At 45.8% G+C, this 26,231-nt stretch overlaps 1 protein-coding gene across 1 annotated transcript in view; it reads right to left on the bottom strand.

The window, feature by feature from the left end:
* LOC127009616 (extracellular matrix organizing protein FRAS1-like) overlaps nucleotides 1-26,231 on the bottom strand; it is a 105,420-nt gene that overhangs the window by 75,283 nt on the left and 3,906 nt on the right. Inside the window, 1 exon segment of the mRNA XM_050882846.1 lies at nucleotides 11,655-12,072. Coding sequence (XP_050738803.1) covers nucleotides 11,655-11,772 — 118 coding nt within the window. The 5' untranslated portion in view covers nucleotides 11,773-12,072.

Below are 26,231 nucleotides of genomic sequence, written 5' to 3'. Positions count from 1 at the left end.
TAGGGGGAACGTCTTGTGGTGAGGGTAGCCCAGAGTGACTGCTTCGGCCACTCCGCCAAGACCACACAGCCTCGGGGCACTACACGGCGGGTTGGGTTCCCTGCGCCACATGTGTACGCGGACTGCCCAGCGCGTGCCATAATGACGTCATTCTTATACCTGGAGGATGGTATGCAACCTTGATGTGTAAAAAGGCGACCCGAGTGAGTTCTTTTGGGCTGAGAGAATGTTGTGTTTCGTCAAGTCCCTTCCCTTGTCGGTCCTGTGGTATTTTGTGTCCGTCTGTCTGTCTGTGTCTCTGCATTTGTCTGTGTTTATTTACGTCTGTCTGTCTGTGTTTATGCATTTGTCTGTCTGTCTGTTTATGGATTAATTTATATTTGTCTGTGTCTGTCTGTCAGTGTCTATTTTATCTGTCTGTCTGTCTGTCTGTATCTTTCTGTCTGTCTGTCTGTCTGTCTGTCTGTCTCTCTCTCTCTCTCTCTCTCTCTCTCTCTCTCTCTCTCTCTCTCTCTCTCTCCCAGCCACTGAAAGGATAAGCTTGTCTGCGGTCAGGCTTAAGAACTTTACCCTCGACGGAAAGAAGTGAACAATGCCGGATCATATAGGCTTTCATTCATTTTTGGGGGCACACAACCTCAGGGTAATGTGGGAAGGGAGGAGGAAGGAAGGAAGGGGAGGGAAGGGGAGGTAGAGACGAAGGAGAAAGGAGGAAAAGGACGGGAGCTCAGACTTGGCTATTTGTCCCAGGGTTCAGATATGGCCTCGGCTCTCCGGGTATGGGCATGATACGCTTCTCGCCCCTTATACAGCCGCCTCCCGCCAGCCAGCCAGCCAGCTATCCACTCTTCCTGCCTGCCTGGGATTATCCATGCTTACAGACTCGCACTTTCGCCGCGGTTGAAGTTCGCCATATTTAAAGCTCGCCTGGTAATCATTGTTTTCATACATATAAATACGTGTGTGTGTGTGTGTATGTGCCTAGTTGTAGTTACCTAGTTATGTTAGACGGGAAAATAAAAACACTTATGGGGTCCCGTTTCAGTGTGTGTGTGTGTCTGTGTGTATGTGTGTGTGTGTGTGTGTGTGTGTGAACTCTAATAAATAAGTACGTGGTCGTGAGTTCTAAAGCTCAAGCAACACAAGAGAACGCACGGCCCTCCCCCCAGACCCTCTACACAGCTCCTCGCGGCGTTCCCAGATGGCGGAGAGGTGAGAAGCCACGCACTCCCGAGGGACATAATTCCCATTGAGTCCGAGCGAATCAGACTGTTATCGAGGGTCATCAGGCGGGGCGCGAGATCTGGCGGGTGCGTCGCTGTCCCTCTGTGTTTGGTAATGCCCGAATTATCCTGACGGAGCGGGTATAATTTGTCGATAATTCTTCACAACGGGGCTCGATTCACCCGTAAGAGCGAGACGGCGAAGCGAAATTGTAGGACAGAGAAAGGAGGCAAAGAAGAGAGGCGTGGCAGAAAGGGAGCACGGAAGAAATTGTAGGACAGAGAAAGGAGGCACAGAAGAGAGGGGTGGCAGAAAGGATGCTCAGAAAAGAAGAATAAGACACAGAAATGAAGCAAAGAAGAAAGGGATGGAAGAAAGGGAACACAGAAAACATGAAAAAAAGAGGAAAACAAAGAATAAAGGGTTGGAAGAAAGGGAACACAGAAAACATGAAAAAAAGAGGAAAACAAAGAATAAAGGGTTGGAAGAAAGGGAACACAGAAAACATGAAAAAAAGAGGAAAACAAAGAATTAAGGGTTGAAAGAAAGGAAACACAGAAAACATGAAAAAAAGAGGAAAACAAAGAAGAAAGGGATGGAAGAAAGGAAACACAGAAAACATGAAAAAAAGAGGAAAACAAAAAAGAAAGGGTTGGAAGAAAGGAAACACAGAAAACATGAAAAAAGAGGAAAACAAAGAATTAAGGGTTGGAAGAAAGGGAACACAGAAAACATGAAAAAAAGAGGAAAACAAAGAATAAAGAGTTGAAAGAAAGGAAACACAGAAAACATGAAAAAAAGAGGAAAACAAAGAATAAAGAGTTGAAAGAAAGGAAACACAGACAACATGAAAAAAAGAGGAAAACAAAGAATTAAGGGTTGAAAGAAAGGAAACACAGAAAACATGAAAAAAAGAGGAAAACAAAGAATAAAGGGTTGGAAGAAAGGAAACACAGAAAACAATAAAAAAAGAGTAAAACAAAGAATGAATGGATTAAAGAAAGGAAACACAGAAAACATGAAAAAAAGAGGAAAACAAAGAATTAAGGGTTGGAAGAAAGGAAACACAGAAAACATGAAAAAAAGAGGAAAACAAAGAATTAAGGGTTGGAAGAAAGGAAACACAGAAAACATGAAAAAAGGTTGGAAGAAAGGAAACACAGACAACATGAAAAAAAGAGGAAAACAAAGAATTAAGGGTTGAAAGAAAGGAAACACAGAAAACATGAAAAAAAGAGGAAAACAAAAAATAAAGGGTTGGAAGAAAGGAAACACAGAAAACATGAAAAAAAGAGGAAAACAAAGAATTAAGGGTTGGAAGAAAGGAAACACAGAAAACATGAAAAAAAGAGGAAAACAAAGAATAAAGGGTTGGAAGAAAGGAAACACAGAAAACATGAAAAAAAGAGGAAAACAAAGAATAAAGGGTTGAAAGAAAGGAAACACAGAAAACATGAAAAAAAGAGGAAAGCAAAAAATAAAGGGTGGGAAGAAAGGAAACACAGAAAACATGAAAAAAAGAGGAAAACAAAGAATTAAGGGTTGAAAGAAAGGAAACACAGAAAACATGAATAAAAAGAGGAAAACAAGCGGTAGAGACGACCATATTGTGTAGCAGGGGGAAAAAAAGTCGCCATAACTGACATGACCAAACGATCCACTGTGTTGTAAGGAGTAAGCTAATCAAACGCACGCACGAGAGGAAAGGTTACCGATAGCAATCAGCAAACATGCACACAATCAGTCCACACACACACACACACACACACACACACACACACACACTAGAGGTCCGCGCGGAGGTCTAGCTTTACCCTACCCCGCCCCGACCCCGCCACTACTAATGCCCCACACCCGCCCCGCACCCACAAACTGCCCTAATTTATGTGTGGTGGTGGTGGAGGACTGAGTGTGGCAGGGAGAACATCTGACTCTCTTGCTCATGTGGAGAATATAAAACTGCGCAAAATACACACAGTTCCCCCTCTTAAACACACACACACATACATACATACACACACACACACACACACAGCTCCCCCCTTTCCCCCCTTTCCCCCCTCACGCGAATACCACAACCCAACACAAAGGAACACGTGAACGGAGTAGATTCCAGGAGCAGGCCAAGAGGAAGAAAGGGGAGACTTAAATGAACAGTCAGTCGTGTGGGTAGGCAGCGAATCTTATAACTTTCAAGCTCACCAGGAGGAAAAAAAAAGCCAGGGTCGGTATCCTCAGACACCTACGACTCTTACGTTAACTAATTCCGAGGGTTGAACAGAGGGAAAATAAGGTACATAAAGGAAGAGAGGCATAGACAAGGTAAAGAAAAGAAGGACAGAGGATAAGATAGAGGGAAAGAAAAGTATATAAGGGAAGAGAGGCATGGACAAGGTAAAGAAAGGAAGGACAGAGGATAAGATAGAGGGAAAGAAAAGTATATAAGGGAAGAGAGGCGTGGATAAGGTATGGAGAGGAAGGACAGAGGGAAAGATAGAAGGAAAGAAATAGTATATGAGGATAGAAAGGGGATCAATCGGATTCTCATGAGCGGGGTTTTTTTTTTTTTTTTAGGTTCTTGGTGCAGAAGAAAGGTCAAACTACCACCAGGGTCATTAAACTACCCCTGGAAATGCCCCAAAAACACATGAAAGCCGCGTCAGATATGTGAACTTGGGCGCCTAAATGTTTATGAATGAGTGGATTTTTTTAGGCCATTGGTGCAGAAGAAAGGTCAAACTACCACCAGGGTCATTAAACTACCCCTGGAAATGCCCCAAAAACACATGAAAGCCGTGTCAGATATGTGAACTGGGGCGCCTAAATGTTTATGAATGAGTGGATTTTTTTAGGCCATTGGTGCAGAAGAAAGGTCAAACTACCACCAGGGTCGTTAAACTACTCCTGGAAATGCCCCAAAAAACACATGAAAGCCGCGTCAGATACATGTGCTTGGGCGCCAGAATGTTTATGAGTATGACCCCAGACTGACTATATTACGCGTTTCCCTTTTCCCGGGGAGTTCGCGGTCACGGTCGTGGTGGTGGTGGGGGGGGGGGTCGTGGTGTGGGTGCGAGGGAGTATAAGTTTTTGCGACGCTCGGCTAATGTTTGCAGGGGAGTGTGTGAGAGTGACAGGGGGTGAGGGTGCAAATGGGATGGTTCTGGGGGTCACGAGAAAGAAAGGGAGAGAGAAAGACTGGTTAATAAAAAAAGAAAAACAGCGAGAACCGTATCACTTCGTAGATGGTGAGCAAGAGCGGGGCGGCGGCTCCTGTGATGTAGATGCCCACTAAAGATACAAGACCGGCGGTGGACCAGCGTTACCATATTATCGTACTCAAAATATCGCATTTATCAGTTCCAGGGCCCAAAAATCTCCTACCCACACAGATAACGAGATTCCAGTTAAAGTTATCGTTAAAAGCGCTACTTATGGGTGCTTGTTTGCGATAGCTGTGAGTCAGAAACCGGAAAATACAATGTGCTGAGTGGCTGTGTACGCTAAGTTGGTAACGCTGCGGCGGACACTTAGCTGCTGCACGTTGCCTACACAATTTATTCTATCTCCTCGCCACTTGAGCTTGCGGCGGATGAGAACCACGATTCCCAGAGACGCCACAAACAGGTTCACGGAGAGGATGGAAAATAAACAGACAGAGGTAGAGGGCAGAAGACCACCAGGAAGGCCAAGGAAGACGTGGAGAAAGGTGGTGGAGGAAGATACGAGGAGGCTGGCTCAGGGTCGTATTTTTAAAACATTTCGTCGCCCAAGTTCAAATATTTAACATGTCTTTCGTAGGAGCTGTAGGCCTTTCCAGGGGTACTTTTATGACCCTGGTGGTAGTTTGACTCTTCTTCTGTGCCATGAACCTTAAAATACACTCATGAAAAACAGATTGATCCCCTCTTTGACCTTTAGAAATAGTTGATGTGAGAAGCGATGGTGTCTTAAAATACGGCTATGGACCGATAATAGTGGAGGAGGCTCATATCCCGTCCAACCCCATCATAGGGAATAAATGGACGTTAAACGATGATGATGATGATGATGATGAGAGGGACACGGGAAGAGAACGGGGAAACAAAAGGCATATGAGGAGAGATAAGCATGAAAACGGTATACATAGAAAGGACAGAGGAAAGTAAACAGACCTATACAAAGAGACACAGGCAGAGGGACACGGGAATAGACAGGGGGAAAAAAAGCATACGAGGAGACAGAGAGGCATGAAAACGGTATACAGGGAAAGGACAAAGGGAAAGTAAATAGACCTATACACAGAGACACAGGCAGAGATAGAGGTAAAGAAAAGAGAGTGTATGGGTAGAGAGGCGTGGATACGGCATACCAAGGAAGAACAGAGGGTAGAACAGAGGGGGAAAAAAAAGTACATAAGGGTAGAGAGGCGTGGATAAGGTATAAATAGGAAGGACAGAGGATAAGATAGAGGGAAAGGAAAGTATATAAGGGAAGAGAGGCATGGATAAGGTATAAAAAGGAAGGACAGAGGATAAGATAGAGGGAAAAAAGGGTATAAGGGAAGATACAGAAAGGTATAGATAGATAGGGAAGGTATAGATAGGAAAGAGAAAGGGAAAGACAGAAGGAAAGAAAAAAAGCATTAGGATAGAAAGATATTGGAATAGCATAGACAGAAAGGACTTTGGATAAAACAGAGGGAAAAAAAAAGTAGGTATATAAAGGTAGAGAGACAGAAGCAATATATAGATAGGAAAACAAGAACTATGAACTCAAACGTAAAATTGGTATCGTGTGTGTGTGTGTGTGTGTGTGTGTGTGTGTGTGTGTGTGTGTGTGTGTGTGTGTGTGTGTGTGTGCAATAAAAAAATCGGCACACACACATACACACACACACACACACAAACACACACACACTCGACGCCACTCCACACTCATAATTTCAAGCCGCTTCGTGTTTTTCTGCGAGGCACTTAATTTCCAGGGGCGAGTTAAGTTGTCTGTGCAGCGAATGACGTCACGCCCTAACTGTGTGTGTGTGTGTGTGTGTGTGTGTGTGTGTGTGTGTGTGTGTGTGTGTGTGTGTGTGTGTGTGTGTGTGTGTGTGTGTGAGAGAGAGAGAGAGAGAGAGAGCGTTCTGAAGGGTTGAGAGTCGTAGTAAACAAAAGATAAACTTCCTCTCATCCACCTCTTATCCATTTCTGTTGGAGTGAAAGTGCATATTCTCTCTCTCTCTCTCTCTCTCTCTCTCTGACCCTGATGTGACCCTGGATGACCCTTGTAGGTGATGGCGCGATATCCAGAATGACCCAGGGACCCCAATGCTATATGACCAGTGGACCCCTCCCCCCTAACCCATTGCCTGCCTCCCTCCCCCCAGACCGCGCAACACACAGGACAACACAGCAGCAACAACACAATAACCATGCCATCTTTTCCTCTCATACAACTCGCAACACTCCTGTCAACACACTGCAACACCCACACTAATACGAGTTTTATTGAACAACTTGTCCCTGTCTCTCTCCTGTAGACATCGCAACACACAGAACCAACACTCAGTAACACAACGCTACTCTATAACCATCCCAACACATAGGCTAAGTTAACGCACAGCAACACCTACTCTGACCATTCTTTCCTTGGCTCTTTTCAACCCCTCTCAACACACAGCAAAACCCACGCTATGATTACACTGTCTACCTTATTCATATCCTCCGCAATACCCAGGCTAACACACAGCAACACCCACGGTATGACCACCCTGTTTCTGTATCTCTCCCACACCTCGCAACACACAGACTAACTAATCCACAGCAACACACCGCTATGCCCTTCCTGTCTCGAATACTCTCTACCTCTCTCCCACCTCGTAACACTCAAAACTATCACTAAACAATACCTAAGCTTTTACCATCCAATCTATCCCTTATTAATACATCTCGAAACACCCAGGCTATCTAACATACAGCAACACTAACCCTATGACCATCTTGTCTCGGCCTCTCTCCCCACAACCCGCGACACCAGTAACACTCAGCAGGCGGCGTCGCTGAGGCCGTTCCCCGATGCATTAGTGGGGGATCGTGAACCTTTTACGGGGCGGGGGACTCTCCTGACACGCCATTAACAAAGTGGCGGTCGGTGATACAGTCTCATATAACACTGCGTCTCCATCTCGGACCTCACCCCGCTGGAGCCTGTTTCTTCTCTCCCTTTCCCGCCGTGGCCTACTTTACAATTCAGATGATAGCCGAAAAGCTTGCCGCGCGAGATACGGACACATATCGCTTTCTAAAGATTCACTTATCACGGCCTGCCACGCCAACAAATTGCTGCTGTTAGCGAAGGGTTCACATACAAAAAGTAACCTCCATATACATCCGGGTTATCTTCGTAAAAGTACATTTAATGGGCAAGAAGGGTCGTACAAGTCGACTGCCTTCTCACACCTCCTCCTCCTTCTCCTCCTCCTCCTCCTCCAGCCTGCCTGTTCCCTGGCGGCGCGTCGAAGCTCAAGTGGCATGAGTTGTGGCCGCCACCTGGTGACGCCCGGCATTAGCCAGCCCAGGGAAGGCTTAGGCGGCTGAGGGCGAGGATCGGAGGCAGGAAGGAGCGACGACAGGAGAGGAAAGGGAGGAGGGGAGGGAAGAATTATAGGACACACTCACGACCGCTAAGAGAGACATAATTGCCACTTGGCTTATTTCATTTTCTGGAAGAAAAATATACCGCGATCATGGACACTATAAACAAAGGTTAATTATCGGCCCCTTTCTGATGATTAAAAGAGCGTTGTTTTCTTTTAAGAATGATGTTCCACTTTTAGGACAAATTTAAGTAAACTCTCTCTCTCTCTCTCTCTCTCTCTCTCTCTCTCTCTCTCTCTCTCTCTCTCTCTCTCTCTCTCTCTCTCTCTCTCTCTCTCTCTCTCTCTCTCTCTGTGTGTGTGTGTGTGTGTGTGTGTGTGTGTGTGTGTGTGTGCGTACGCGCACAATGACATGTATTGACTCCTCACACAACAAAATAACTGCACATAAAGAAGCTAAAATCCATAAACCAAACACAGAAAAGATGAATGGAATGCGCCGCAAAAAGCATGAAGGTGAAACTGGTTTGTAGGGAAATGAAAAAGGTAATTAAGGCTAATTTCCAAGGCAAAAAAGTTAACTCAATAGCAAACTTGCAGAGGAAGTAAGGAAAATTAAAGGTGAGTTATGCGGCAGACGTCACAATCGCCTGAATCATCGTGCATACTCTGGTGCACAGCGAGGCGCCGGCCCCGGGAGTCCCGCCCCCTGGCCTCCCCCGGCGGCTGTCAGTGTGTTGACAGACTGGGGGCCGCTTTCACAGTCATTTTGTTTGTTTTGATCATTACCAATGGCGGCGATCGCCGCTATAGTATTTACACGTAAAACTGGCCGATGGCGGCTGCGGGGTTAGCCTGGCCCCGCACCTTGCCACACACTCTCAACACCTCTCGCTTCCTCTGCAGCCGCCACTACCCCATAGGCCAGTTTCACGTGGAAAACTATAGCGTCGATCGCCGCCACTGGTAACGATCAAAACAAACAAAGTGACTGTGAAAGCGGCCCAAGGAGTTTGAAGAGTCTCGTCAGAAGCAGGACAGTCACAAAGCACAGCCAACATTGGTCGCTTTGATGACGGTGAACCTGAGCCGCTGGGCGTCAGGAGGAAGCGGGAAAGGACGGCCGCCTTGGGGACAGCAAGACAGCAATGATATGCAGCAGCAATCATGGTTCTGCCAACGCTCAGAGGGTGGCAGCAAACACGGCCATTTGCGGGGCGTAATGACCAATTAAAACAAGGCATAAGTTACAGCATTCATTTTAAATTCAAAATAAATATTGTAAGTATAGAGCATACACATGATTTCGGTAGCTTACCAAAACACGCTACGAAAACACTTCTCAAGTATCAATCTCCATTTTCTCGTCGTCAAACGCCAAATGTAAATATGGAATTAAAACAGCTTTTGTTTGTCCTGTGCAGTTGTTTCGTGTGGAAAGCGTTATGAGTGCCACTTTGATTTACAGCGAAAACGTCTGCCGCGACCCACTGCCCCCCGCAGGGACCTGTTTAGGGAGGCGCTGGTAAGAAGCGCGACTGTAAAGTTGTCAGTAGCGGCCACGAGCAGCGGTATGAGGGTTACCTGTCAGCAGGCCTCCCCCCTTCTCTTCTCGCTCCTCCTAATGCTCCGTTCTTCCATCTACTTCACTCGTCGGATTATCTAAATGAAAATCTGGCCCTTAGTTTGGTTTTGAGGTGAGGAGCCAATTGTTTTTTTATCTCCCTCTCTTCACCCCTCCTCAAGGCCCCAAGACGGGCGCCATTGTTTACTTTGCTCTTGTCGGTATCTCTCCGCTGTTTACTCAGACGGCTAATTCTTCCCCACTCCGGCGGAACCCCTCGAAGCGGTCCTGTGTGGCCTCGCACCTTCTACATCCTTGTTCGAAAAGAAAAAAATCCAGCCATTCACAACTCCAAGCCCTCTCCAAGCCGGGGCGGCTTGGAGAGGGCTACAGCAACCTTCCGACAGGTTAATCGTAAGCAAAACAGAGAACAGAGGAAGAAAAACACATGAAAGTGTTTACGTGTGCGGGGCTCTCCAAAAGGGAAACCTAAGCATTCCACGTATAGGCTGTGTTGAAAACATGTATGGTAGTGTGAAAAAACTTGAGGAAGATCCAAAAGAACTCTCTTTGTATATGTAAATAGATAACTTTGTCTCCATCACAGTATTTGCCAATATAAATAACTTTAAAACACGTGACAGCTGAATAAATACTCATGTTTGAATAATGTTCGGCGTCTTCCTTTCCACACACCTGGACCTCCGTCTGGTATTTAAGTTATCTAATAGCAAACTTTGCCATTGTGTATGTAAACATTATGTACAAAACGTGAATAAATAAAACGAGTAGATCGGACTCAGCTGAATCAGTACTCATGTTTGAATAATGTTCGGCGTCTTCCCCTCCACACAACTGGACCTCCGCTCTGGTATTTAAGTTATCCAATAGCAAACTTCACTATTGCGTATATTAACATTTTGCATACAGCGTGAATCAAACTAAACAAGTGGATCGAGCTACGCATAAAATTTTAAAGATCTGTGGAACTTAAAACAAACAAGTCTTGGCGTTCGCAGTATTTTTAGACATATTCCCAGAACCTTCTCGACCCAATCAGCACAGACAACCACGCATAGTCGAAAAATACCTCTACATCTCCCGTGTAAGCCCACCCACTACGGGCTTCACGGACGCCAGTAAACGTCCATTGGAGCCTCGACATAAAGCGTGCGTACAGCGACACAGCGACACCCAGGCACGCGGGCGGGAACCAAACAAAGTGAGTGTCGCGGCGCCGCGGAGACTCCAGAGACCGGAACGCTTATCTGTCATCTCGGGTCTCCCACACCCTGGCGAGGAATAGTGTACACGGAGTCTTCAGGTTCTCAACGCCGTTCTTCAAGCGAGTGGGCCATTTACGAAGGGAATGATGGCCTGGCTACCCCACGGCTCTCAGACAGGAACGACTTACTCCAAAACTGTGCAGAAGAAGGTCAACGAGAACTGAGAACGATGAGGAGAGGAAAGACGCACTATAACAAAGGGAAGAGAGGGAGGGAGGGAGGAAGCATGAGCTGGGTTACTGAATACGGAGATAATTAGTTCATACATCATGTTTTTGCTGGTGAGACGCTGGTGAAAGGCGAGCAGCAGTGAACATATGCTGAAAATACGACGAGAGCAGGATGGATGGGGGAACAGAAGAAGATGAGTGAAAAAAGGGGAGGAAGAAACAAAAGCTATCCGCCCCCAGAATTGGATTGTGACGTCACCAGGATGTTGACCTCCCCCACCCTTCAATTCTCTCTCTCTATCCTTCCCTTTCGTAGAGAGATGAAAGAAAGGAAGAGGGGAGGGATGAGGGAGGACGGAAACAATTGTGAGAGAGAGAGAGAGAGAGAGAGAGAGAGAGAGAGAGAGAGAGAGAATGATGCAAAATGGATAATGACGGGAACAATAGTAAAAAATAATGACAGTGCACAATATCCCTGCTGTATTGGCTAAATTATGCGTCCTGCTGAAACATTTAAGCGAAGATACGCTGCCATCAGTAAAGCAAGAAACATAATGCTCACGGCAAAGAAGAAATAAGGTTGTAATTATTTTCCCGGAGAGAGAGAGAGAGAGAGAGAGAGAGAGAGAGAGAGAGAGAGAGAGAGAGAGAGAGAGAGAGAGAGAGAGAGAGAGAGAGAGAGACACACACACACACACACACACACACACACACACACACACACACACACACACATACATTTGCCATGAGAGAGAGAGAGAGATTAGAGCATGACACACACACACACACACACACACACACACACACACACACACACACACACACACATATACACTTACCATGGGTGGGCGGGGTGGTGCCAGCAGTCAGCAGTGGCAGCATCATCATCAGCAGCAGGGAGGGGCTGGCGGACAGGCCCCCCATCTCCCCGCCCCTCCACAGCATCGCCTCCGTCATCGTCGCGTCGTGCCGCCCTCCGCCCTCCGGCCCGGGGTCCTCGCTCAAGCAGCGGCACTGTTCACACTCCCGGCTGGAGGCTTACTTAGTCAGTCCTCGGCAGCACCGACTCCCTTATCATCGAACACTAATTCGGGTGTGCAGGATAATATTCACTGTTGTCTTTATTTCCGTCTAGTTTCCTTTCTGTAGTTCACAACTTATTTATTTTTCACACTAGAGTTTTACGCCTTTTTTTTGTATTGTTTACATCTCTTCAAAACCACAACAAAATCACAAGAGAACTCTGTATTGTGAATCCTGAAAAAAATAAGGGAGAAAAGGTATTTAAAAATATGTTACAGTGTAAATTCAAGATGTAGATGAAAAGGAACAACATAGCTGAGAAATTACCGCAGGAAATTAGCAGAGGTAAATATGTCTTTGCTTAAGAAGACATCAAGCTTTATTTAATCTACCTTATTGACTTCACACACACACACACACACACACACACACACACACACACACACTAAACTTAATGGTGGAATGGTTAACGCTCTCGCCTCACAACCCAGAGGTCCCGGGTTCGATTCCTGGTCGGAGTGGTGAAGTATGGGCAGTCTTTAATCTGTGCCTGTTCCAGGTGTCAATCGGGGGTTGTGTCCCGCCTCCCGGGTGAGTGTGGGTATGAGGTTTCAGCCGTACCCAAAGATATGTCATTTGTGACCTCCAAGCTCTGTCGAGGAGGGTACTGACTGGCGATCACGAGTCTTTTGCGTGGTCAGACCATGGTGAATACACACACGTCAATATTCTAGCAAAATTAAATGAAAAACAAATAATTAGAAGGAGGCATCACAAGAACAAAAAGATAAGTAAGTATTAAAAAGTATAACACGATCGAACATAACTCGTCACCGTTGCCAGATTATCGTACTCAAAGAATAGTATTTACCGGTTTCTGACTCCTAATTATCGCCAAGAAACATCAGGAATTAACTATTTTAACGATAAATATAAATTAATCTAGTTATTGGGGTCCACGAGACAATTTTTGGGTCGGAAGTTGGTAAATATAAGAGGCTGAGTACGACAATCTGGCAACGCTGTAACTCGTGTCCCGTACGCCGAAGATAAACACGATGAAGCTGCCCCTGTGACAAAGGTGCTCGTCTCCTAACACGAAGAAGCTGCCCCTGTGAACTGTGACAAAGGTGAATGTCTCCCTCTAAGCATGGTCAAAGTCTGGGAGGATTTAATAATCTGAGAGGGTTATCCGCACCCGCTGTCATTAATATCACAAAACAAGAACTGGAACCACAGGGGACATTGGTTTACGACATGGATAAAATCTTCGGGTGGCAATCTTCAGGTGGCATGCTGGTGCTCGCCTCGCTTAGCCGCTGTTCTCGAGTCTGCTGATCTTTGTGGAGGATTCAGGCGGACGAGGAACAAGGGCGAAGGCTGCTATCACGCCCCTGGGTGGTGGGGGGCAGAGAGTTGAGTGACCACGCTGTCCATCACTCCTCGGCAGGGCCATGGGGGTGACGGACTGCCCAGGCCACTGTTTGTGTTGAGATCAGTTCCCTCCAGAAGTGTGTACTTTGGCTATCTGTGACGATCTACTCTTCTTTGTATCCTTGTTGCCTTCGTGAGACCCGACAACTCGACAGCTATGTTTAACTTAATTTAGTTTTCTATTTATGAAAGACGCTTGTATGGGCCGCAAGGACGGGCTGCTGATTCACTCCATCGGTGTAACGTGGACTAAGTAATTAGCTTTCTCTCTCTCTCTCTCTCTCTCTCTCTCTCTCTCTCTCTCTCTCTCTCTCTCTCTCTCTCTCTCTCTCTCTCTCTCTCTCTCTCTCTCTCTCTCTCTCTCTCTCTCTCTGTGTGTGTGTGTGTGTGTGTGTGTGTGTGTGCTCAGTCATCGTTTTCCATTACAATCGACGTCGTAATTTGCGTTGCTAATAAAAAAAACGTTAAAAGCATTTTGGAGGGGTGGAAGGTTGCTTGTTCAGCTGCTCCAAGTAACCTTTCTAATTCACTACTTCTTTTAAAAACAAAACTTTTTTTTCAGCAATTTCAACTCTAGATCTTATCATTACCACAAGATAACAATTACCCAGGTTTCTGTAATGTTCAATAGTCGCAAGCCTACTGAATGCTAAGATTTACTCGAGACCTTTAGAAGTTTCCAATAAAAATCGACGGTTTTTCACCTCAAAGCTAAGCAAATATCATATCACCACCCCCAGGAGGCAGGGTGCCCTCAGCCCTCCCCTGCTGCTTCACAAATTAAGACCTTCACCGTCCCTGACGGGCCCGTTCGCGGTCCACTATGGCGCCGCGCCGCACCTGGAAAGATAAGAGAACGACATCACTTATCGCCCAAAGAATGCGAAAGGAAAGGGAAAAAAAATGTTTTCCAGTTTCTGTGTGTGTGTGTGTGTGTGAGAGAGAGAGAGAGAGAGAGAGACATTGTGCGCCTGCGGGTCTGTCTGTCTCTCTCTCTCTCTCTCTCTCTCTCTCTCTCTCTCTCTCTCTCTCTCTCTCTCTCTCTCTCTCTCTCTCTCTCTCTCTCCCTCCCTTCCCTTACGCAGAAAGTCTACAAACAGGAATAACGAGTTGCACCAAAGTGACTCACCGCCTTCCTCCCCGCCCCGCCGCCCACCCGCCCGACACCCGGCTCACTCGCAGGGACCTCATCACTCCCCTCTGACCTCTGCGCCCCCCTCCGAGCCACCCCCAGTGACTCAGCCCTTCCTCAACACCACCCTCCTCCTCCTGTTGCTGTTGCTGATGATCCCTCTCCCACTTCAGTCCACTTCTTCCACCTCCACGTCTTTATCTTTGTCTCTCTCTCCCGTGTACCACCTTCATCCCATCCTTGTGCTTCTTTTCTTTTACTTCCACTTCAGTCCTCCTCCTCCTCCTCCCTCTCTCTCTTCTTCACTCTTCTCTCTCGCGATTGCCTCATCCCCTCCCTTTTCTCCTCTTGTTCTCACTCCACTTCAGTCCCATACTTCCTCCTCCTTCTCCTCCTCACCTACTCTCCTTTCTTGCGCCTCATCTATCCCCTCTCTGTTTTCCTCCTCTCGCTCTCCCACTTCACTTCAGTCCGCCTCCTCCGCCTCCTCCTCCTCCTCCTCCTCCTCCCTCGATCTCTCCTCACCTTCTCTTCTCTCGTGCGCCTCCTTCCACCTCCTCCCAGCCAGTCCTCTTTCTCCTCCTGTTTTCTCCACTCTCTCTTGTCCTCACAGACACTCTATCCTCTGCTTCTCTCTTTCGGCACTTTCCCCTCCCTCCATTTATTTTCTTCTGTCTCAGTTTTTTGTGCTTTTTTATCTTTTCTTTTTGCCCGAGTTTATTTTCGTCTCACCACAGTAAGAGATCCCTTGGCGCGCCCTTTGTGTGGCGGACTCCCGGTCGTGCCACCCTCGGGAGGCAATGACAAGTCAATCATTATCGCGAACTTTGGCTTCCCTCCTTGAAATTAAATCCGATGACTGGTCTGCGGGGGACAACTAGTCTACGGGATTAACGTGGTGTCAGGGGAAGGGGCAGAATGTTGGGAAGGGAGTTCGTGGGCATTAAACCCTACTACAAAGGGAGTTCATCACAGGTCAATGGGCTTCAAATGGGCTGTCGTCTGCTTCGATCCAGACGTAGTGTTATCTGATATTCTTGCGTGTGAATCAAAACAACTCTGCAGAAAAGATTTTGGGGGACTATCAACTATTTTCTTCGCGCAAAGAAATTCAACGATAAAATAAATGCAGCCTGCCGTGTTTGGTTTTTAGAAGTTATTCGGCTGATGAAAAAAAACTTCAATTGCAATCGCATTAATGGCTCACTTCAACGTAACGAAATCGTACTCCCAAAGTATATGTTATTAGTTATCTTAATGTGAGCTTCATGAATAGAACTACATATCTGCTGTATTACTAATGGTTCCTTTGCTGATAATACAAGACGTAGTGATTTAAGATACAAAGCACTGACTGATCACTAATTACCGAAAGAATACAAAAGTTGCTGAAAGTAAACTGATTGAGGGTTTAGAAGACGCATTTGACTTGTGCTTTAACGAAATGAGTGTAGCTTAGCAGTCCCTGTGCAGGACCAACTGTTGTGGTTTGTGCCGTTCTTCCGTACCTGAGAAAACCCCAACATTTATTTTATACCGTCAATATTGATGAACAAAGGAGCATAACCAGACGGTTCAGGGGCGAGGTGCGGCCTGGCTGACATCGGCAACACCTCTCAGCAACAAGGCACCATCCTGAGTATTTCACCCGATCACCCACAACTTGCCCAAGAGACAGATCGTTGTTCAAAAGAAAAATATCAAGGGACTACAATTCCAGCAAAACCCTCACAAAGACTATCACTTTTTTTTTTTTTTTTTTTTGTGTGTGTGTGTCCACCGTTAGGAATATGAGTATAGAAAAGCCCAGCCCTGCTTTAATCTTTCCCACTTAGGATCACGGTAAGTCAGGCGTCGGGTGTCACCAGCTCTAGACTCGCCCTTATGCAATGTCAAATCCAAGCTCCCTAAGACGAATTTTGCTAAACCGAGGTGATATGGTAAATCTGAACACTAAAAATAGTAATAGCAAGCAACTAACGAAGGGGGCAGACCATAACGGGGGCAGCGTTCCCCAGGGAGCCCCCCGGGTGGCGGTAACGCTCTGGCATGACAGGATAGTAAGAGGAACCTAGCACGACACGTCCGTCATGTTTGTCGTCTTGTAAAGTCAGTTGATCTCCGTCCCTCGCCTTTTATACCCGGGGCAGAGCATGGGTGTTCGGGGAGCTTGTATTCGTGTTCATATTGGTGGAAAGAGATTGGTGGCGAGGCGTGCTCTGTACTCGTGTTCCTATTGGTGGAAAAAGACTGAGTGAATAGTGTTTTCGTACACGTGTTCCTATTGGTGGAGAGACGTTCTACGTTCAATGTTGCATGAGTGTTACGGCCTCTAGACTCGCCCCCAAGCAGCGCCCTAAAACAAACCAGTCAGTCGAGGTGACGTTAAATCTCAACACTGGTAATAAGTATGCAAACAAAACAGTGTCGTGCTTTGTTCACGCTTCCAAGGGGGTGAACAGGAGGTAGAGGAGGAAGAAAAAAAGGAGGAAGAGGAAGTTTGCCGTGCGGGAGACGGTCTGCTGCTGCTGCTTTAAAGGGTTGATCAGCAGTGTTACAGCCCCTGTGGAAAGAGGAGTGCTCCCTCGGCTTAATTGTCCGGGTGGGATGCTGACCTTGGCTTAGTTGTCAGGGTGAGATGCTGACCTTGGCTTAATTGTCAGGGTGAGATGCTGACCCTGGCTTAATTGTCAGGGTGAGATGCTGACCTTGGCTTAATTGTCTGGGTGGGATGCTGACCTTGGCTTAGTTGTCAGGGTGAGATGCTGACCCTGGCTTAATTGCCCGGGTGGGATGCTAATCTTGGATTCATTGCATGGGTGGGATGCTGACCTTGGCTTAATTGCCCGGGTGGGATGCTGACCCTGGCTTAATTGCCCGGGTGGGATACTGACCCTGGCTTAATTGCCCGGGTGGGATGCTGACCTTGGCTTAATTGCCCGGGTGGGATGCTGACCCTGGCTTAATTGCCCGGGTGGGATACTGACCCTGGCTTAATTGCCCGGGTGGGATGCTGACCTTGGCTTAAATGCCCGATAGGGATGCTGACCCTGGCTTAATTGCCCGGGTGGGATGCTGATCTTGGCTTAATTACTCGGGTGGGATGTTGACATTGGCTTAATTGTCCGGGTGGGATGCTGACCCTGGCTTAATTGCCCGGGTGGGATGCTAATCTTGGCTTAATTGCATGGGTGGGATGCTGACCTTGGCTTAATTGCCCGGGTGGGATGCTGACCTTGGCCTAATTGTCCGGGGGGGATGCATACCTTGGCTTAATTGCACGGGTGGGATGCTGACCAGGGCTTAGGTGTCAAGGTGGGATGCTGACCCTGGCTTAATTGTCCGGGTGGGATGCAGACCCTGGCTTAGTTGTCAATGTGGGATGCTGACCCTAGCTTAATTGCCCTGGTAGGATGCTGACCCTGGCTTAATTGCCCTGGTAGGATGCTGACCCTGGCTTAGTTGTCAGGGTGGGATGTGGACCCTGGCTTAGTTGTCAGGGTGGGATGTGGACCCTGGCTTAATTGCCCTGACGGGATGCTGACCCTGGCTTAGTTGTCAGGGTGGGATGCTGACCTTGGCTTAATTGCCCTGGTGGGATTTTGACCCTGGCTTAGTTGTCAGGGTGGGATACTGACCTTGGTTTAATTTCCCTGGTGGGATGCTGACCCTGTCTTAGTTGTCAGGGTGGGATACTGACCTTGGCTTAATTGCCCTAATGGGATGCTGACCCTGGCTTAGTTGTCAGGGTGGGATGTGGACCCTGGCTTAGTTGTCAGGGTGGGATGTGGACCCTGGCTTAGTTGTCAGGGTGGGATGTGGACCCTGGCTTAGTTGTCAGGGTGGGATGTGGACCCTGGCTTAATTGCCCTGGTGGGATGCTGACCCTGGCTTAGTTGTCAGGGTGGGATGTTGACCCTAGCTTAGTTGTCCGGGTGGGATACAGACCCTGGCTTATTTGTCAGGGTGGGATGCTGACCCTGGCTTAGTTTTCCGGATGGTGTATAAAGTAGTTCCTGGAAGCGCCGTTCACGTTTAATTTTTCGTTCATGTTCAATAAGCAAGAAGTCGTGCAGCCTTCCACAACAGCAAGACAATGATAACAAAAAATAAATCTTGACAAACCACACATGCAGAAACACACACTCACAAAAAAAAACAGAAGCACAATACAACAGATGCAGCAGGATTCTGTAGGAGCCAAAAGTCCATGGGTGTCAAGTTAAAAAAAAATTGGAAACTATAATTCTAGACCCTTCAAGAGGATTGCCGTGCATAGTTCCTCTTCCGGCACCACCTAGACTCCTAGAGGACGACTTTTAACCCGGTAGCTGCGGGGATTATGTTTCTTAAAGCCCCTTCCCTCTAAGCGAAAATAATGAGAAAAAAATCATCACTCACGCAAATCATTTCATAATATATATCAACGTATTTGTGATCAATTTATGCATCATCTATTTTTGGGGGGTTTACATAATGGCAAAAATCTGGCCCGGTACACGGTAAAGCCACAAACTTGGCCCGTCGCTGCTACCAGGTTAAGAAACAACGGATAGAAGTCAACGCCACCTGTCAGTAACAATACAAATCCCAGGTTCTAGACTTTAAAGACACTATCGTTTTTTTCGCACGCTTTTCCCATTTGCATAAACTATTTCCAAAGTCCGAAAAGGATATGAATCGGGTTCTGAGTGTTTTTCACGTTCATGGTAAAGCTTTGTCCCCCTACCACCGGGGTCACGAAACTACCCCTGAAAATGCCCACAACTCCTACGAAAGCCTTATCAAATATGTGTGTCTGTGACCCGAATGTTTTAAAATTTGAGCTTACGACTGAAGTGGCTCCTGGAAAAACACTTCGGACACTAAACAAACACACTGCAACGAGCCCACCACAGGATTAATAGAAAGCGGTATGCAACTCTTTTGATAAACAGCGTAAAAAGACAACTTGGTGCTGGTGCATTGTCGGTAAAAGAGTGAGTGACCTGCTTTAAGAGTCTGTATGCACGGGTTGTAGCCAGGAACATGGTTAGCTTAAAGTGAGATAAGTGTTCCCCTTTTTTTCGCCCTCCTGAGTAATGCTTTCTCTCCCTGTTTTTGCTCCACTCGATGTCGGAGGGAGTGGAAGGAATGGAGACTCTGCCCTCTCTCTTTATTTGCCTCCATAATGGTCACTGTAATCTGAATTCTCAGTAATATTCAGGCCAAATGAAGTTAATAAGGAAAGGAGGAGGGGGGCTTGTTGTGGAGATGATCATAAAGTCTCTCTCTCTCTCTCTCTCTCTCTCTCTCTCTCTCTCTCTCTCTCTCTCTCTCTCTCTCTCTCTCTCTCTCTCTCTCTCTCTCTCTCTCTCTCTCACGCCGAGGTGGTCACGTGGCATGCATGGATAACATGATTGTTCAGCTTTTCTTTCTTTTCTTTCTTTTTAGGGCAAAGACAAAGAGCACAACAACAACAACAACAACAACAACAACACTCTCCCCCAAACACAAGAAATGACAAAGAAGAGCACCTCGATTTTCGCTCCAGAGGTGTTTCAATCCTCAACTCATGAAGGAATTTAATCGTACTAAGAAGGAAATGAAAAAAAAAATAACATTGTCGGCTGAGTTCTACATAATCACGATGGTGTGTGTGTGTGTGTGTGTGTGTGTGTGTGTGTGTGTGTGTGTGTGTGTGTGTACCTGCCCCCTCGTACTGTTTCATCCTCCCTTCTTTTCATCAGCTCTTATTGTTGTTGTTGTTTTTCTTTTCTGCTTACATCCTTTATTACTCCATATTGGGGCTTCTTACTTGTTCTTTTAGGTAACAAGTGTGGTTTTCCTCTGCCCTTGATGTCTCCTTTGCCGTGACAAAAAAAAAATCCCTAAAGCTCGCGTCATCTAAGTAGCTCTCGTTCTTTATCTTTCTTTACAAGCTCGTTCATCCAATTATTTTCATTTCCTTCCTTCTCAGACATCTTTGTTCCTCTCCTCGCCATGTAAGATGTTGATTCACAGAAGTTCGCGTCACTAAGTTCCTCTCCTTCCCTTATAACTATTGCATGTCACTTCATCTAACTGTTTTATCTAACTATTCTTCATAATCTCAGACCTCTTTTTCCCTCACTTCGCCATGTTGATTCACAGAAGTTCGCGTCACTAAGTTCCTCTCCTTCCCTTATAACCATTACACGTCACTTCATCTAACTGTTTTATCTAACTATTCTTCATCCTCCCAGACCCCTTTTTCTCTCCTTGCCCGATAACCCAACGATTCACTGGAGTTCACGCCTTCTAAGTTGTTTTCCTTCTTTATTAAACGTCACTTCATCTGTTTTCTTTCCTTCCCTACGCAGCATCAACTAACATTCTTGCAGACCTCTTAATCTTCTGGCCCGATAAGCCGATGAGTCACTAAAGTTCACGTCTTCGAAACTCCTCTCATTCCTCCACTACTGATCATCCAATCGTCTAACTATTTTTCTAATTATTTTTCTTGTAAGTGTCTCATTTTCATTATAGCTCATTAGACGGCCCTTCATATAACCTTCCCTTTCTTCCCCGATAGCTATCATCCTCCTCTCACCCATCTTGCTTGATCACTTTACAAATCACTGAAGTCCAAGGCTTGTATATGTCTCTGCCTACACGCCCTTGCATCTACTTTTTTTTCCTTTGTTTCCCACACAGCTTCCTCTCCTTTCACGTCTCACCTGATCAGTTAACAATTCACCAAGTCTAAGTGTCTCTTCTAAGTGTCTCTTCTACCTACACGCCCTTTGATCTAACTCTTCCTTTCCTCACGCATCATGTTACGTCTCATCTTTCTCCTCTCCCTCACCCTGCCAGATCAGTTATAGATATGTCCCTTCTTCCTACAAACCCCTTTCAGCAAGCGGTGTCTCTTATGCCAATATACAAGCCCCTTTCAGCTGCCTTTTCCTTTCTCCCTCACGCTTCCCAAACTATCCTCCTCTTCTCCCTCACCTCACAAGATCAGTTAACGATATGTTCCTTCTTCCTACAAACCCCTTTCAGCTAACGGTGTGTCTCTTCTGCCTAAATACAAGCCCCTTTCAGCTGCCTTTTCCTTTCTCCCTCACGCTTCCCAAACTATCCTTCTCCTCTCCCTCACCTCACAAGATCAGTTAACGATATGTCCCTTCTTCCTACAAACCCCTTTCAGCTAACGGTGTGTCTCTTCTGCCTAAATACAAGCCCCTTTCAGCTGCCTTTTCCTTTCTTCCTCACGCTTCCCAAACTATCCTTCTCCTCTCTCTAACCTCACAAGATCAGCTAACCACTTGTCCTTTCTTCCTACAAACCCCTTTCAGCTAAATACAAGTCCCTTTCAGCTACCTTTTCCTTTCTTCCTCACGCTTCCCAAACTATCCTCCTCCTCTCCCTCACCTCACAAGATCAGTTTCAGCTAGCTTTTCCTTTCTTCCTCACGCTTCCCAAACTATCCTCCTCCTCTCCCTCACCTCACAAGATCAGTTTCAGCTAGCTTTTCCTTTCTTCCTCACGCTTCCCAAACTATCCTCCTCCTCTCCCTCACCTCACAAGATCAGTTAACGATATGTCCCTTCTTCCTACAAACCCCTTTCAGCTAACGGTGTGTCTCTTCTGCCTAAATACAAGCCCCTTTCAGCTCCCTTTTCCTTTCTCCCTCACGCTTACTCCCCCTCTCCCTCACCTCGCCTCGCCCGATCAGCCCCCGATTCCGCCCGTCAAAACACATCACCATCCATCCCGCGAGGAGACACAAACTCTGACGTCATAGGTAAACAAAGGAGTATTTTCACTTTCAAGCGCGTTCGCCGTTTTCTTTGTTTTCCCTTCGGCTGCGTTCTCGGGTTACGGCGGCCACTTATTGGTCGTTTGGAGTGACTCGCTTCCCCGTGCTTAGAATGCCATTGGTGTGATACTTTCGTGTTTATTTGTTTTTGCAATGATGTTATGAAAGCGTTAGGGTTATGCGAGGGTTAAAGACATTCCTTCTCTCTCTCTCTCTCTCTCTCTCTCTCTCTCTCTCTCTCTCTCTCTCTCTCTCTCTCTCTCTCTCTCTCTCTCTCTCTCACAGTAAAATAATGTTGCTATATTGTTAAGAAAACTTTAGGGCTATCCTGGGGTTAAAGGCACTCTCTCTCTCTCTCTCTCTCTCTCTCTCTCTCTCTCTCTCTCTCTCTCTCTCTCTCTCTCTCTCTCTCTCTCTCTCTCTCTCTCTCTCTCTCTCTCTCTCTCTCTCTCTCTCTCTCTCTCTCACAGTAAAATAATGTTGCTATATTGTTAAGAAAACTTTAGGGCTATCCTGGGGTTAAAGGCATTCTCTCTCTCTCTCTCTCTCTCTCTCTCTCTCTCTCTCTCTCTCTCTCTCTCTCTCTCTCTCTCTCTCTCGTAGTTGTTTTTTTCAGTATTTTTAGTATTTGTTTCTTTTGTCAATAAACTATAACCTCTCTCTCTCTCTCTCTCTCTCTCTCTCTCTCTCTCTCTCTCTCTCTCTCTCTCTCAGGTAGTTTTTTTTTCAGTATTTTTAATATTTTGTTTCTTTTGTCAATAAACTATAACCTCTCTCTCTCTCTCTCTCTCTCTCTCTCTCTCTCTCTCTCTCTCTCTCTCTCTCTCTCTCTCTCTCTCTCTCTCTCACAAAATTTCAGCTTGGTTGTATAGATGGGAGACGACCTTTAACGTAGTCAAGTGCAAGGTCCTTCAAGTTGAAACAAGAAATAGAAGTTCGATTACGAAATGCGCGGCGTTAAACTCACAAGCGTTCAATGCGTTAAGGACCTGGGGGTTAAAATCGCGTCAAACCTCAAATTCTCACATCAATGTATCGATGCAGTAAATATAGCGAACAGAATGTTGGGCTTCATTAAAATAAACTTTTTATTCAAGAATAAAGATGTAATACTTCCGCTCTACAATAGTTTAGTCAGACCCCGCTTGGAATATGCGATACAGTTTTGGTCTCCCCACCATGCAAAGGACATTGCTAAATTAGAAGGTGTTCAGCGTCGGGGAACAAAAATGATCCCTTCCTTGCGCAACAAATCCTACGAAGAAAGGCTTTCCACCCTTAACATGTTCTCTCTTGAGAAACGCCGCCTCCGAAGAAAACTGATCGAATGTTTTAAAATACTTAATGGTTTCACGAATGTAGACAGAACAAAATTGTTTATGATCGATGACACTTTGCGAACGAGGAACAATGGCATAAAACTAAATTGTAGACAAGTAAATTCAGACTGCACCAAATTTTTCTTCACCAACGTTGCAGTGCGAGAATGGAATAAGCTCCCACCTTCAGTGGTCCAGTGTAACACGATTGACTCCTTTAAAAACAAGCTCGACCGACACTTCATTGAACTTAATATTAACTAGAGAAGAAATGCAACGTTTTGGAGCCATCTGATTAATGTAGAATCACTTAGGTTTAAGGACAGACCACCTAGTCTGGACCATGGGGTCTGTGTGGTCTGGTTTTCTTTGTAAATCTTTGTAAATCTCTCTCTCTCTCTCTCTCTCTCTCTCTCTCTCTCTCTCTCTCTCTCTCTCTCTCTCTCTCTCTCTCTCTCTCTCTCTCTGGTAGTTTTTTTTTTTTTTCAATATTTTTAGTATTTGGTTTCTTTTGTAGATAAACTATAACTCTCTCTCTCTCTCTCTCTCTCTCTCTCTCTCTCTCTCTCTCTCTCTCTCTCTCTCTCTCTCTGGTAGTATTTTTTCAGTAATTTTAGTATTTTGTTTCTTTTGTCAATAAACCTCTCTCTCTCTCTCTCTCTCTCTCTCTCTCTCTCTCTCTCTCTCTCTCTCTCTCTCTCTCTCTCTCTCTCTCTCTCTCTCTCTCGGGTAGTTGTTGTTTTTTTTGTTTTTTTCTAATTTTAGTATTTTGTTTCTTTCGTCAATAAACTATAACCTCTCTCTCTCTCTCTCTCTCTCTCTCTCTCTCTCTCTCTCTCTCTCTCTCTCTCTCTCTCTCTCTCTCTCTCTCTCTCTCTCTCTCTCGTAGTTTTTTTTCAGTATTTTTAGTATATATTTTGTTTCTTTTGTCAATAAACTATAACCTCTCTCTCTCTCTCTCTCTCTCTCTCTCTCTCTCTCTCTCTCTCTCTCTCTCTCTCTCTCTCTCTCTCTCTCTCTCTCTCTCTCTCTCTCTCTCTCCACTTTACTCTATTTAGGAGCAATAAGTAGCGGGCTCTTTTTTTTCATTATTGTTTTCTTTTTTTTTACGCCCTTGCAACTGTCTCCTCAGCTAAAAAAAAAAAAAAAAAAAAAAAAAAGACTCGCGTGCTTTCTTTCTGACGAGGGATAACAAACTACCTCAGCGCGCCCCACGATGGAATGCCGCGGCGGTGCAGGACTCGACGTCAATCTTCGTGTAACAACCGCTCATAATCTTACGCTCCCCGGACACGTCGGTCTCCTCTTCGCCAGCGTTCCTAGATGTGCGATAAATGATTCCAAAACACGATACTCGGATCAGCTTTATGAACGCCCAAAACATCAATAATCAGGGGTTTGGGTGATTCGTGTGAGTATCGTTTTTTGTGAGTGTGGGTGGGGATTGGTGCGTGTGGGTGGGTACGGCAGCTTTGGGTCAGAAATCGTGAAAGACAATGCGCTGAGTACTACGACGATCTGGTAACACTGCTCGTCACTCTCCGGCAGACGAGGCACGGCATTGCATCGTTCCGGCCATCAGCATCACTCATCCTCGAAATCCCTCGCGCGGAAAGCAGAGAGAGGTATAGAGGTATAGTGATGAGTTTAAGAAATACTGCCCAGGCCCGTGAAGAAGAAAGAAGTGGTGTGTGTCGCTTATATTTGACATTTGCATAATAAGTAGTTTGCAAGTTAGAAATGTCGAATAGTGATGACTTTAAGAAATACTACACAAGCCCGCAGAAAAGAAAGAAATGGAAGATGTCGGGATTTTATCGTTCTTTGTGTGAATAGTTTGTACCTTAGGCCTGTCGAAATCTGATGACCTTAAGGAACTGAAGAAAAGTAATATATTTCATAACCAGTGTAGTAAGAAAGTAACCTATCGAAATATGATGACCTTAAGAAACTGAAGAAAAAAAAGTTATATATGTCGCTTTCTGTTCCTTACCTAAACCAGTATAAGAAAGTGATCTGTCGAAATATGACCCCAAGAAACTGATGATAGCGTTTTCTGTTCTTTGCATAAAACGACACGTATGATGAGAGAAAGCCTGTCGAAATGCACTAAACGACACGTATGATGAGAGAAAGCCTGTCGAAATGCATAAAACGACACGTATGATGAGAGAAAGCCTGTCGAAATGCATAAAACGACACGTATGATGAGAGAAAGCCTGTCGAAATGCATAAAACGACACGTATGATGAGAGAAAGCCTGTCGAAATGCATAAAACGACACGTATGATGAGAGAAAGCCTGTCGAAATGCATAAAACGACACGTATGATGAGAGAAAGCCTGTCGAAATGCATAAAACGACACGTATGATGAGAGAAAGCCTGTCGAAATGCATAAAACGACACGTATGATGAGAGAAAGCCTGTCGAAATGCATAAAACGACACGTATGATGAGAGAAAGCCTGTCGAAATGCATAAAACGACACGTATGATGAGAGAAAGCCTGTCGAAATGCATAAAACGACACGTATGATGAGAGAAAGCCTGTCGAAATGCATAAAACGACACGTATGATGAGAGAAAGCCTGTCGAAATCCATAAAACGACACGTATGATGAGACAGACTGTCGAAATGCATAAAACGACACTTATGATGAGAGAAAGCCTGTCGAAATGCATAAAACGACACGTATGATGAGAGAAAGCCTGTCGAAATGCATAA

The sequence above is a fragment of the Eriocheir sinensis genome, chromosome 41 (genome assembly GCF_024679095.1).
Source record: "Eriocheir sinensis breed Jianghai 21 chromosome 41, ASM2467909v1, whole genome shotgun sequence".
NCBI classification, from domain to species: Eukaryota; Metazoa; Arthropoda; class Malacostraca; order Decapoda; family Varunidae; genus Eriocheir; species Eriocheir sinensis.
The sequence above is the reverse complement of the archived record's forward strand: the minus strand, read 5'-3'. Positions and strand labels throughout refer to the sequence as shown.